At 41.3% G+C, this 15,343-nt stretch overlaps 1 protein-coding gene and 1 long non-coding RNA gene across 2 annotated transcripts; one reads left to right on the forward strand and one right to left on the reverse strand.

Moving 5' to 3' along the window:
* Nucleotides 1-915: 915 nt before the first annotated feature.
* LOC308319598 lies at nt 916-6,217 on the forward strand. Its single transcript, XR_013964473.1, has 3 exons — nt 916-945; nt 5,866-6,014; nt 6,165-6,217. It is a non-coding gene; the product is annotated as an uncharacterized lncRNA (long non-coding RNA).
* A 3,139-nt stretch (nt 6,218-9,356) lies between these two features.
* Nucleotides 9,357-13,577, reverse strand: LOC308320116 (uncharacterized protein; the record flags this gene model as incomplete). Its single annotated transcript, XM_080770435.1, has 4 exons — nt 9,357-9,389; nt 10,739-11,157; nt 11,374-11,586; nt 13,451-13,577. The coding sequence occupies 4 exons, from the start codon at nt 13,575-13,577 to the stop codon at nt 9,357-9,359; spliced, it is 792 nt and encodes a 263-aa protein (XP_080626561.1).
* Nucleotides 13,578-15,343: the final 1,766 nt, after the last annotated feature.

Below are 15,343 nucleotides of genomic sequence, written 5' to 3' on the forward strand. Positions count from 1 at the left end.
CTCTGCTCCTGCTGAATTTGCACACATGCCTGAAAAGTACTGCTCTCATATGGTACAACTTTTAAATATTAATACATGAAATACATTAAGACAGGTTAAGGTTTGCTAGCTAACTAACTTAGCAAGGTGCTAATTTAATTTACCTATAGCTACTGTAGCTATCAAATGTTACCATAACAGTCTGCTATGTTGACTCTAGCTGTTCTCTTGCATGAATTTCAGTGTTTTAAAAATAAATGTCAAACTTAGAGCAAGCTATTCTCCATATTTAGACCGCAGCCATCTTGCCAGCAAGGTGATACCTAGGTGACACTTCCCATAGAGAGCCCATTCATCCAAACAGAAAAGTCCTCTCTAATTATATTAAACAACGTCAAAATCACCAACATTGCAGCTGTAGAGAAAGCTTGAATTATCCTCTTTCATTCTGTAAAGTTTTTGTTTAATAAGAATCCACCGTAGACATTTTATGAGCTACTTCCTGTCAACGCTTCCTGTCAATAACAATATTATTGCCTTTTGGTGAAAGCCGCTTTGGCTTGGGTTCAGCAAGTTGTGCAGGAAGTACTGGGAGCTGATGGTAGGTGTGGCACGCCACCTCAGCAATCCATCTCCCAGAGGTCTAACGCATTGTAACGGGGACAGACAGTTACCGGCTGATGCAGACAATAAGCCACTCCCGACCTACTTCTGTGTTAAATTCTCAATCATGGGTTTTGAACATTATTTTGCCTAGCTGTCCTTCTGCATTTTGGTTCTAACCACACCACGCATTTTAAACATGTTTCTGTCTGTTTACTGATTATCCATCTTCTACCGCTTATCTGTAGTCTGGTCGTGGGGGCAACAGCTCCACCAGAGAGCTCCAGACTTCCCTCTGCAGAGCAACATTAGTAACTTCCTCCTGGGGGATCCCGAGGCGTTCCAAGGCCAGTGAGGGTAAAGGTTAGTGGGGCTACTGTTGTGAAAATGTATTATTTATTTAACTTGAACAGTATTGTCACATCACAGGTTTAAATGTGTGAAACAGTGGGTGAAATTATTGTTTGTACAAACTTCATCACAAGGAAGGGAGAATAGAGATAGAAGAGAGAACAAGAAAACAGGTCAGATATTCAAATATATTCCTGATATGAGTGCTATGAGGCGGTTAAAATTATACATGCAGCGGATGAAGTAAATACAACCTAAAATACAATGTTGTGTCTGTTGCATCATAACTGGAGACGAACCTACTGTAGTTGAAGAGCTGTGTGTGTGTGTGTGTGTGTGTGTGTGTGTGTGTGTGTGTGTGTGTGTGTGTGTGTGTGTGTGTGTGTGTGTGTGTGTGTGTGTGTGTGTGTGTGTGTGTGTGTGTGTGTGTGTGTGTGTGTGTGTGTGTGTGTGTGTGTGTGTGCGTGCGTGCGTGCATAGACTGGTGGACATTTATGTAAACATCTTTCGATGAACTGTATGAGTTCATTGTGCCAGGATCCACATGAGCTTTACCTTACCAAGTACTGTACATGAAGTTCAGATAGTGATGACAAAGTTAGGCATATACTGTAGTACATATTGTACATCGGAATGCCTGTCGCTGGAGCCATGTCGCACTGCATGTCATCATTTTGTTTTAAGACGTGACACCGATTCTACAAATGTCTTCAAAATCGTTATTTCTGAAAAAAACTCTGTTTCTCTAATGTTTTCATGTTTCATTCCCCAAAATTATATGTATTTGGTCGCAGAGCCTCATCTGAAAATATTTTGTTCCAGGGACCCCCCCAGAAGCAAAGATTTGAGTTAAACATGTTCGCTTAAAAATATATAGATATTCATGATTCTTCAGAAATAGCAGATCTATACAAAGCCAGGTCATGTTGACATGTTGTACATGATCGCCATGATTGCTTCCATGTGTAAGAAGTATCACTGACTGTAGTGCATTGACGGCATCTGAATGGGGTGCAGTTTTTTGTGTGATGGCAGACTGGCTGTGGAATCAGATTACATTCACTGAACTACTGCTTATGTGGGCACATCCTAATAGTCAAAATATAGTAAAAAAACTATAACAAGCATAATCGGAATAACTGCTCACAAAAGTGAACTTACCTAGGCGGTGCGAAGGCCAGACCCATGAGGGCCATGACCCATTTTGAATCTACCAGAGGATGCTTCTTTGGAATACAGACATAATTCCTATTCTTCTATGATAATAATAATTGCGACCGCATCTACTAGGAAAATGTGCATTTCCCGTCAGTCAGTCAGTCCGTCTATCTGTCACCCACCCCATGCGTCCATATATGGTCATATCATGTGACATCACGTGACATCATCAGGGATGGAGATTCCTGATGTCATCAATATTAAGCCCATACATGGGAATGTTCATAAATGGAGATCCCTGATGTCATCAATATTGGCGAGCAACTCTTCATCTGACCTCAAACCTTAGATCTCCATATATGGAGCTGACCTGTTCTGATATTCCATATGTTGATCCTTCCCCATACATCCTTTCTCTTCGATGTCTCCCTTTCGACTGATACCTGTCCATTCAAACTCTAGACGGGCCTGCCCCAAAGTTAGCCACGCCCGGCAGCCGGCAAAAACTAGAGTTCTCAACAGGCCCGAAAATAAAGGCCTGTACACTCAAGACACTGCCTCCGCTGCCACCCTTAGATCTCCATATATGGAGCTGACCTGTTCTGACATTCCATATGTTGATCTGACCTCATCAAACACTGTACACACGCCATTTTAGCAGTTTGGGCAGTTATGTTTCGTTTAGGGCCGTGAGGATCCCTTCAGGAAATAAAGGTCAAGGTTTCTTTATTTGTCACACCACAATATGTAGAGGGATGAAATTAAAGCTCACACTCATTCGCCACAATATGTAGAGGGATGAAATTAAAGCTCACACTCATTCGCCACAATATGTAGAGGGATGAAATTAAAGCTCACACTCATTCGTCAAAAGACGTTTGACCATTAGATCTCTCGATGACGGTTGATCATAAAAACTTTGTTGCAGCCTGGAGGCCTGTACAATTAATCTCAAACAGAACAGCAAATAACAACACAAATATGGGAATAAAATCATGTAACATCCATAGTGAGACACACATGTACACGTGCACACACACATAGTAGTAGAGTAAGTATACTATATTGTGCAAATTCTGGACAGTATATACAACTCTGAGACCAGACTATGAAACAAGTGTACATAAAGTGAACACACACACACACACACACACACACACACACACACACACACACACACACACACACACACACACACACGTTGAACTTTGGAGCCAGCTATAGGGAAGGCAGTGGGGGTCTTTATAAAGACCAGCAGGTTGACTCATCATCTACTGATCCAGGAAGATGTGTGCTGCTCTGTACAGACTGACTGTTCTGGTTGTTGCTCTGGCTCTGTGCTGCAAGGCACACCACCTGAACATCCCAGAATGTGCTCCCACTATGCCGTTCTCTGAAATAGACAAGGTTAGTCTCAAATCTTTTGTATTATATATATATATAGTATTATTGTCTCCACCAGGCCGAAGGCATGGAAAGAGAGTATGTTTTGCACTCTGTCCGTCCGTGTGTGCGTGCGTCCGTCCGTCCGTCCGTCCTTCCTTCCGTCTGTCCGTCCGTTCCATGCCAAACTTTGCACACACACTCCCTGGATGCCAACAACAAACCTCTGCCCCAAATATTCCTCAACGGCCTGTTATAGCGCCACCATGAGGCCGATTTAGGCAAAACACATTTCTGTAGATTACTCGTACACATTTTATCCATACATCACACACGGTATACACCATCTCCATAGTCATGTGATCAACACGAATCTGCATCATTTCCCATCTTCTATCCTGATTGGCTAAGATTGGCTTCCAAAGCTCACGTGATTGGTCCGTTTCGAACAAAATGCCACAAATCACAAACACAGTGTGCAATTTCCATGAAATTATACACGCACATATCCACTAGGCAGAGGACGACATGCCACAAATTTCTTTCCAAATCAGCCTCAGGGTGACGCTATAACAGGCCAATTCCTGCATTTACCTGCAGCGATCTGTATACAACTTATGTATGCGCACTCCCTAGAGGCCATGGAAAAACATTTTCCCTGCATCCCTCCACATCTGCTGGTTATAGCGCCACCATGAGTACCGATTTCTGCGAAACACATTGTTTATGTTAGTCGCACAGATTTCATTTCTCAGATTCTACACTGATTGGCTAAGATTGCTGTACAACGTTTTCAGGAGTGGCCCGTTTTGTACAAAATGCTGCACCTGTCCTGCTCATCCAGAATTCTATCCTCAGAGATGCTATCTGCTATCTGGCTCTTTCCTCAACAAAATAAAGAAAACATGTTTATATTACTCCTAAACATTTTGCCAAACATCACACACACACTCACTATCCTCCTGGTGGAGACCTGTGCCCAGAAGGGCACTTTTTCTAGTTATTAATATTATTATTATTATTATTTGGAGTTCTTTATTTACTCAGGGTAGTAGCTGAGCACACGAAGTGCTCATTTTCAGCAACGCTCTGCACATGGAAACACACAGAGACAGACAGATACTGTCACACTCCGTACCTTGCCTGGGTAGCCTCCCTGACGTTTCCCCTCTGTTAGTCCCTGCATGTCCTGTTTGTCTAGCATTAAATGTTGGATGAGTGAGAACTTTCTCAAGCTAAATGAGGATAAGACAGAAGTTCTCATAATCGGTTCTAGTGAGCAGAAACAATCAATAATAAGCAGACTTGGTAACCTGACTGTAGAAAGTAACAGTACAGTAAAGAACCTGGGGGTTATTATTGATTCTGAATTGAACTTTAATTCTCACATTAATCATGTTACCAAGATTGCCTTTTTTCACCTTAGAAATATTGCACGAATCAGAGCCCATCTGTCCTTGGACGATGCAAAAACGCTAATCCACGCCTTTGTTTTCTCTCGGCTGGACTACTGCAATGCACTTTATTCAGGACTGCCTAAGAAAACAACTGACAGATTACAACTCGTCCAAAATGCAGCAGCCAGAATTTTAACTAGAACTAAGATGAGAGAACATATTACTCCAGTTTTGGCATCACTGCACTGGCTTCCGGTTGTTTTTAGGATTGATTTTAAAATTATTTTACTTGTCTATAAAGCTCTCAATGGCCTCGCACCTTCCTACCTAAATGACTGCCTCCCTAAATATGTCCCAAACCGCCCCCTAAGGTCTTCCACTGCTGGCCTGCTCGCGTTGCCAAAAAAATGGCAACTAAAAAATACGGGAAAGCAGCTTTTTGCTTCTATGGGCCGTCTGCATGGAACAAACTCCCACTGTACCTTCGTCAGGCATGCAGCCTCTGTAGACATTTTTAAAGCTCAGCTCAAGACCCACTTCTACAACATTGCTTTTAATTGAGTTTTAATTTGCTGCATGTGGTGTTTTTATTATTATTTTTATATATATATTTTTTTATATATATATATATTATTATTTGTTTTTATTTGTTTTTATTTATTTTATGTTCTTATATTCAATGTTGTTCTTTGCCATTGTTTTATCATTTTTACTACTTATGTTTTATTGTATTCTATTTTTGCCCTGTGAAGCACTTTGCGCTACATTTATGTATGAAAGGTGCTATACAAATAAAGTTTATTATTATTATTATTATGTGTTCCGTTCCCTTTTCCCAACTTGCCGAGACTTGATTGTTGAACATTGGCACCCTTAATTGTGCCGATTCCCTGTGTACTTTATATGGACTACTGGGTCTATTGGGATTCATAATCACACGTCCTTGACATGAACACGTTTGAGAACCACTGAAATAATGAATGTGATCCCTCAGATCTACGGCCAGTATGTGCTGGTTGCAGCTTTTGCGGACTTCGAGGCGGGTGTGGCGATGGTCGGTAACATCTCCACCTCTCACCTGGACCTGTCCCGCACTGCAGATAACAGCCAGGTCGTGCACTGCGTTGAAACGAACAGAGACCTGTAAGTACAGTGTACAGTACAGTGGTTCGGGACCCATTTGTGGGCCGCCCACACAAATGTTTATCCTGTATGATCTCTCCAGATTGGATTGGGTTTCAGCTCATTATTTGACTAACAGACTGTGTGTGCGTGTGTGCGTTTGTCATGCAGAAATGGCGTATGTGTGACTCGCATCAGTGAGGCCTCAGTGGTGGACAGAGACGGCAGTGGCACAGCGCTCACTGTGCACATCGAAGAATTCGGTGAGTTCCACCGCACACCATATAAGATGGTGAGATGATGAGATTAGTGGTGGAAAGTAATTACATGTAATCAAGTAATGTACTACATTACTTGATTAAAACTCATCCATCGCCACTATGGGGCGCAAAAAAGACCCTGTTTCTATACATTTTCTTATTTTATTTTTTTGTAAAAAAAAATATATAGATTTGTTTTTGCCCAACGTTATACACGTCTTAAAAAGACGATAAAGACGTCGTTGGCGCTACGGGAGTTGCTAAAAAAGCAGTTAATTAAGTCGTTGGCAGACATTGAGTTAAAGAAAGTACAGATTTTATTTTTTCTTAAAGAAAAAAGCTTTACTGGAGTATATTTCCAATTCCAAATAGGATGTTTCCACCTGACAGAGACATGTATTGTACAGTCTATCAATACACATAAAATGCACAATGAATGTATTTAATGGATATATATCTTTACATACAAGTCTTCTCATTGAAATGGTTTGTTCGTTGTTATTATTATCTCATTCTTTTTAATGGTTGGCGTGTTTGTTTTCCGTACGTCACTGTGTGTGTGTGTGTACATGTGTGTACACACGTGTGCGTGTGTGTACAGTGAGGGAACAGGATGGTGTACAGTCAAAGCATACTGCCACAGCTGACACAGTGTTCTACCAGAGCTGTCCCGACTGCCTGGTCAGACTCTACAGAGCAACCTTCTTTGGACAGGAGGCGAGCGCTCTCTTCTTCTACAGTCAGTACAAGCACTCACTCACGCACGCACTCGCTCATGCACGCACGCACACGCACCTTATGAATGGAAAGTAAACTGTATGGAAACACACTCTGTATAAGAAAATTTAAAAAACACTATCGTCAGTCGTATACAGTATATACTCAAACACATTCTGTGTAGACAAATACACTATAATACTGTACCTTGATGGGTCTACTCTGAACATCCTCAGTATAGTCGCTGCTGAGCCTTTTTCCTCACGTGCGTGATGTGTGTCTCCCTCTCGAGCTCCTCCTCCATGTGTACTCTGATGAACTTGAACTCGCTGATCCTGACCATTGCAGCTCCATCGATGGCCGCCTGCGCTCTCGTCTGTCTCCTGAGGTTCACGATGATGAATCAGCTCCTTGGTCTTGTTGGCGTTGACAATATAAATGTTGTATAGGGGTCCCTACTCCCTAGCACAAAATATTATCAGATGGAGGGTCAGTGAACATATTCATGTCAAGGGTCCTTGACATGAAACAGTTTGAGGACCATTGGTTTATACAGTTACTGTATAGACAGATGTTAAAATGTGTAATGTGTAAAGATAGATACACTGGGTGTGTTTGGATATGTGCACTGGGAGCGCACTCATGTATTAGCTTGTATTGCACAGTGTGCTCTATCCGAACGATAGACAGACATTATACACACATACTGTATAGACAAATACAATGGACATTCAGTCACTGCATAGTCATGAGAGAATACAATGCGAGTGTTGCCTGGTACAATGACTGCTAGTTCTTAGCAACACACTCTGTCTGTGTGTGTGTGTGTGTGTGTGTGTGTGTGTGTGTGTGTGTGTGTGTGTGTGTCCTAACGCATGTTAGGAAAAGAAGGTAAACATCTGGAGTCTGACGCTGAGAGGTTGAAAGGTGCTCTAGCATACATGAAGAAACAAGCAGAATGTCTGAAGTTCATAGTGGATCGTTGCTACCTGTATGACGGGAGCTCTGGTATGTATTTCTTTTTTTAAACATAATTCTCATTTAATTGCAACGATTACAAAGCGTACGTGTCACGATGCGCTGTGAGCTTATAGATCTGCCATTTTCACTATTATTAATCAATTAAAACTAGGAAAGCATCAGTGTCATTTTAGATTTTTGCGATGACTTTCTCTGTAGCTGCACCTACACTTTGGAACGATCTTCCATTCCACATCAAGGCTAGACCCACCCTGGAGATTTTTAAATACAATTTGAAAACACACCTTTTTAGTCTGGCTTTTAACACAGTGTGAAGTTATTGTTTATTGTCGTTCACTGTTTTTGTTGTTATTTTGTTTGCTTGGCCTGTTCTATTATTGCACTGTGGATAGACTACGGTCTACCTGTTTTCTGGAAAGCACTTTGGGTCAACTGCTGTTTTTAAATGTGCTATATAAATAAAATGGACTTGACTTGACAATTTGGGTCTGCGACTCAAACAATGTGTCCCGAGTCCGACCCAGTGTTTTTTGGGAATCACAGCTGTACTTGACAGCTTGCTTACTGTAAATCGCTCTGGATTAAGAGCGTCTGCTAAATGCCTAAATTGTAAGCTATCCTGTCTCCTCTCTCTCCTCTCTTACCTCACGCAGAGCTTTGCACAAAGAAGGTGTAGAAGGAGAAGCAACACAGACGGATGCATGAAGAGGAGGTGCATGTTGTTGTGACTGACGTACCGTACTGGAGATGCTGTGAGTTCGAGTGCCATTGTGCCACACAAACACAATGTCAAAATAAAAAGATGAAAAAAGGAACACCTTGATGTTCCATCATTGATCATACAGTAGTAACTTAATTTACAGAGTGAAATGCACATACGCATTCACCCCCAAGTTCACCCCCAAAAAATATATGCTTATTTTCTATCATTACACACCCCAAGAATCCTTGAATTCATGGAAGATTCTTTTAGTTTTTTAATATTCTAAATTGTGGTAGTGGAGTAGTATTGTAGTAGTAGTATTGTATTGGAAGTATTACTAAGGTCAAATCTAAATACAATGATTATGTAACGAAAAACATACCAACTACAGTACTTCACCTAATGCAGCACAGAGAAGTTTGTACCTTCATAAATATATGTAGCTACAGTCCAGATAACAGTGAAGTGACAATTTAAGGTATTTTTAAAATCTCAAAAAAGAGATTACTGCATCATACGTAAACAAAAAATACTATACTATAAAAACTGGTCAAAAATTGGCCAAATTACCAAATAATATAAGAAAGAGGCAAACATTGTGAAAATAGCCGATATACAAGCTCACAATTATGCCTCGCAAATAAATGTAGCTAATGCCTCAACTACAATTCCAAGTGCTTGTCAGGGTGGGGGGTCCCCAGTTCAAATATGATCCTGGGGAGACGTGGCCTCCCACTGTATGGAAACACACACTGGTCTCTGTGTTAGCACACTGCAACTTCTCTTGATAGGAATATTCTGTTTAATGTGGCTGTCGCACATTCATACAAACACCAGCTCACCTCTTCAACACTATCCTTTAGTTTTTTACCAAACGCATACACATGAAATAAATGATGATTAAATGAATACAAGGCAACAATAAAGCACAGACAATACATGAACCCACCCCAACACATAGCAAATAATAACAGTTCTACAATGAAACTATTTATCAGGAGATGATAGGTTATGATTGTCTCCACCAGGCTGGACGGCATAATGGCTGGATACTATGTTTTCGCTCCTGTCCATCCATCAGTCATTCTGTGAGCAGCTAATCTCCAGCACTGTTGGACCGATTGGCGTGTATTTGCCATGAAACTTTGCACACACTCACTATAGGCCTGTGTGCCCCAAATCTTTTCTAATTAGTCTCATGGTGGCGCTATAACAGGCCGCTTCACGCTTTGGCCTGATTTTTCATGCAATAGTTAGAGCACATGGTGGTTCATGAACAATACAGAAAATGTCCTTAAAACTGAGAGGGATAACTTGCAGATTAAAGTAATTATCTTGTTAACTTTGTGAATACAGGTATGTAATAAACAAATTATAGCCCAACATTTGACGTTGACCTCTCACCAAACCTCACACAGACTGACTGGCCCTCGCCTACTGATTTAAGTTGTGATGATACCCCTGCTCGCATTTTGGATATCTCGGACCTCTGCCAATATTATGTAGTGTAGCAATAATTCCATTCTCCTGATCACTTCAATACCTGATAAAGTTTAGCTATTTATCCCACATCACCAATAATATGTCGATGCCCGTTAGTCCAACATATTCCCAAATAATTTCGAGTTGTATTTTGACCAATGCATTTCTAGAGTAAATCTTTTCCCCCACCTGTACGACTCCTCATGTTTCTTCGGGGGAACATTTTGATCTGAACTCGATTGAAAAACTATCTATTGTTTCTTTTCACCTGTATGACCCCTCATGTGTGTCTTGAGATGATAATTCCGACTGAAGCTCCGTTGACAAAATGTACAAGTAAAGGGCTTTTCCCCTGTATGAATCATCATGTGTTTTTTCAGATCTCCCGAGTGACTAAAGCCTTTGTTACAAAATATACAAGCAAAGGGCTTTTCTCCCGTATGACTCCTTGCGTGTCTTTTCAGATCGCCCATGTGACAAAAGCTTTTGTGACAAACTGTACAAGTAAAGGGCTTTTCACCAGTATGAATCCTCATATGGGATTTCAGATTACCTTTGTGTCCAAATCCTTTGCCACAAACTGTACAACTAAAGGGCCTTACATCTGTCCACAGATTGTTGCTCAAAGACAATTGTTGGCCTTCCACATTTTGCGTCTCGTGAGATTTCAGAGTGTTTAAAGCTGACTGATCTTCCCTGGTGTCCTCACACTCATCACTGTATTCAGTGTCAGATTCAAAACAGCGTGAAGAGACAAACAGGTCATCACTAGTTGGTTGAGATGTTCCACAGTCCTCTACACCAGCTTGTGTTTTCGTGTGTTCAGTTGAGGTGCTGGCTAGAGGCTCTGTATCTCTGTTTTCACCATCTTCATGTTTCATTGATATTAATGTCAACATTGACCCAGCAGCCTCCTCTGGTCTTTGAAGCAGCTCCTGCTGTTCCTCTTTAATCTGTGGTGGAGGTTCTGGATCCTCGTGGACCAGACTGCAGTTCCTCTCCTGCTCTTCAGATGAAACCTCTACATACAAGATCAAATAAGAGAGAACTATTCAATGTTTTCCTGTCTATAGTGTTTCAATTTTAGAGTTGTATATAACTAAAACAACGTTCCCGGAGTTTAGTTTCACTTTAACCTTTCAACATCAATTCTGTTCCAAATGTGATGGAACCGATTCCTGGTTCCTTAATGTTGGATCGGGTTCCTCCGATTCCGGATCCCAACACTAGTCCTTACCTGTGACATGACACACTGCTGCTCGGCCCTCCATCCCCATTGTTCCTGTCCCAGTGCTGTCCATGGCCTCTGCAGGATAGAAGGAGCTCTCCCCCTGGTAAGGTTTGGACCTAAAGGGGAAGTCTTCGTCTTTACTTTTGGAGCCTGTCGCCCAGCCCGGTCCCTTCTTCTTGGACTTGTTGTCAACCTTCACTCCCAGCAAAGAATGAACCTCTGTACAGAAAATGATTTGAAACCATTTTTTAAACACGGGTCAATAACAGTGTAGCTCATGAGCTCTGTCACATAATCCAATATTTATTGTATTGCATTTCTTTATTTTACAGGGACAATGCACAATAAGAGATAGTTAATTGTTTTCCAGTCCCTGTGTGGTCATCATCCGATAGAGGTGCGCATAAATAGAGGAGCATAAATGGACGCTGACTATCTTTACCCATTAAAACCGGGAAAGCATCTGTGTTATCAAGATTTTAGTGTTGGCTATATACGAGCTTTGCGCTGTGAGATTGTACATCTGCGTTTTTAAAGTACTTACTAGCCAACTGAAAATATTCTTCAAAAGTAGTAAAACCAGCAGATCAAGTACAAGCTCAAAAGTGTCACTTCACGGCACATTGTGAGCTTGTAGATCTGTTAATGTTTTTAAATAAACTACTCCTCGTTTAGCTGAGAACCAACTGGATCAAGAAAAGGAGGTACTGAAGCCAAAAGACTTTGAGAACCACTGACCTAAGCCTCTCTATTGGTCATAGCTGAATGGTTAGAGGCTGCTTGGGATAATAATAATAATATAAAAAATATAATTTACACTTCACAAAAACAGAGACAGACATGAAGTATGAACTAAAGTACCATATAGACAAATGCAATGTGGAAGATAGAAACTGAACAGAACTTTTTTTTTTACATATCATAAAGCATTTACATTTTAAGCCTGATACTTCATCATACATAGCGATCTAACAAGCTCACAGTGTGTTGCGACTTGTGAGGTTCTGTGCCTTGTAGTATGACAAAACAGTCAATTAGCCAACAGACTAGAGAGTGAAGGGGGGGGGGGGGGGGAGGTTGCCTGTTGAGCAATGGTTCCCAAACTGGGGGTTCCCACATTATTTTGGGGGTCCTCAGGTCCAGATAGTTAAATTCTCACTTGACAGCAAACAACAGCATACAAGTAAGTGTATACAGGGTAATTGCACATTTATAAAGTTACCATTCAAGGACTTTTAAGACCTTAATAAAATAAACTAATAATAAGACCATGTCCTACATCAAAGTAAGTAACTAACTATACTATAAATCAATAAAGGCAGAACCCCCACCCAAAAAATATATATCTCTTTAATATATGGTAAAACTATTACCTACGAAATAGGCAAAAACTGCAAAAAAATAGCCAATCTACAAGCTCACCACACCATTTTGAGGCATTGGCAATTCAAATGTGTGCAGTTTCTTGCAACCCCGCACTGAAATTCAGGCCCTGAAATCTATATTAAAACTGTATGCTACTAGCCTACTACAGTATCTGACTGTCTGTGTCCCGTTCCCTGCTCTCCCCTCTCTCTCTCGCGCGCACACACACACACACACACACACACACACACACACACACACACACACACACACACACACACACTTTGATTTGGAGTGAAAATAGTCTGATTACAGATCGGGAGACCAACGATCGGGGTGGTGGGTTACAGCCAGGGTCTTCTCAGTTTGCTGTTGGCCAGCCCCCTCCCTCTGCAACCCCCCTCCCTCACCCTCAAACAACACCACTTCAGACATGCAGCATGCATTCCCCTACTTCAATTCAAGGGTGCAACAAGGTAGCAGTGAAAACGTGGAATGGAATTCCATTCATTCCGGCAATCTCTCAATAAACAAGCGGAATGGATTTGACAGCAGAGCACACCGACAGCATAGTGGGTCTGTGTGAAGACAGAATGCACTCCTTTTCGTTTGACACTGAAAACACGTTAAAGTGCGTGAGCGTGCACGGTCTACGTCAAGCATGTTTAAATGGTTTAAACAGTTTTTAAGTCAACCAGTGTAGTGATATTCTACCAACCTGCTCTGTGTACATCGATTTGATCCTCGTAGTCTGTTAAAATCCTTTCAACGACCACAAATATCTCTTCAGCGGCTGCAGAGAGCCGCTCGTTGACAAAGGACTTCAGTGATTGTAGTAAAGCCATGATTAGAACCGGGTTCAGAAATGGAACTAATACAAAGCTAACGTTAGCTCTCGCCGTTCGCGGGCTGCTAACCAAAGTGCTAACAACAATATCATTAATTAACTTCCGGGTCGCGCATGGCTTGTCAAAGTGCAGTATCAGAGTGATTATGGTGTTGATGTGATTCTTTGCTACCGCCTGCTGGAGAAAGAGGGTACAGCACCATTTTTGCCGTTTTGTTTTGTTTCTTGTATATCTGCTTTTTTTGAATAGCCAACATATGAATGGATAAAGTGGTTAAAATGATATACTACTTTTGCTGGAGTACCACTGATCTATCATCTACTGATCTCCCTTGAGAACCACTGATCTACAGTCCACAATTGTACATAAACAACAAAGTAGGCTACTTACTTATGACATGACATATGATATCTTACAAAATGTGAATACTTTTTCCACCACGGAAGGCAGCAGGCATACAGGTGCATATTATGGTACCCTATGTGCATACCACGGGCTATAGGCGCTGTCCATGGTGCTGAAGTCTCTCCTCACAGACCTCGGCTCCTAAAACTCACCAAGGTTCAGGACGTAATGATTAACTAATGCTTAACTAATAGCCTACATTAGTTAAGCATCATAATTCACCAGTAAGTGTCACCAAACTAGTAAACCCACATTATTATTTGTTTTAAATATATATTAAACTAAACTATAATTTGAAACAATATAAGAAACTTTCTTAGCTTACGCATGTTTCATGATAAATGCTTTTATGTGATGTATTCCCATGCTTTTGTTCTTGCTTAATGTAAGTCGCTCTGGATTAAGAGCGTCTGCTAAATGCCTAAATTGTAAATACTTGCATACTAGGGGCTTTACTGTTCCTAATATATGTAAACGACATGAGATCAGCTTGTGACTACAACTTGTTCCTGTTTGCAGATGACTCGGCTCTGTTTGTTCCTCAGACAGGAACAAACTGCAGGTTGAAAAGGCCCTCAGCTCTGAACTCGGTAGAATCTGCACCTGCGGCTTGCTGATAACAAACTATCTTTACACCTGGGAAAAACTGAATCCATTCTCTTTGGATCTAATAGTAATCTCAGCAAGGCAAATGGTTTCTTTGGGTGACAATGTTATCACACGTAAAGATGAAATTACCTACCTAGCTAGGTTCCATCCTGGAAAAAAATGGCCACCAACGTAATCAAAAACGTCAACCAAAGAACAAGATTATTTTACAGGATCTCCTCACTGGTCAACAAAAACACCTTGAAGACCTTAACAGGAGCCCTCGTACAAGGTTTCTTTGACTATGCATGCACCTCCTGGTACCACAGCACCTCAAAGGCCCTTAAAACTAGGCTCCAGACTTCCCAAAACAAACTGGTCAGGCTGTGCCTGTCTAGATACTTCCTTAATGTTAACGAAGTCCACACCCACAACACCAGAGGGAGTGCAACGAACCATGTACAACCCAGATTCGGCACAAACAAGGGACTAAATTATTTTCGCTCCTATGCCACCAAAATGTGGAACGCCCTACCAACAGTCATTAAGACGTGCAAATCCCTTGACTCTTTCAAAACCACTCTAAAAGGGCACCTACGGACGGCTGCAATTCGAAACTGGTCCCGTAAAATCTGAATCCCCACCGCCCACCCCTTTTCCCCCTCACTGTATGTTTCTTTTCCCTTTTTACCTCCTTTATGAATGAATTCCTGTTCTGTTCTTTGACTATATAGAAGTGTCTATTTGTATCCTATGTCTCTAAATGTTTT

This window comes from Protomyctophum bolini, assembly GCF_963924005.1.
Source record: "Protomyctophum bolini genome assembly, chromosome: 8".
In the NCBI taxonomy this organism is placed as follows: Eukaryota; Metazoa; Chordata; class Actinopteri; order Myctophiformes; family Myctophidae; genus Protomyctophum; species Protomyctophum bolini.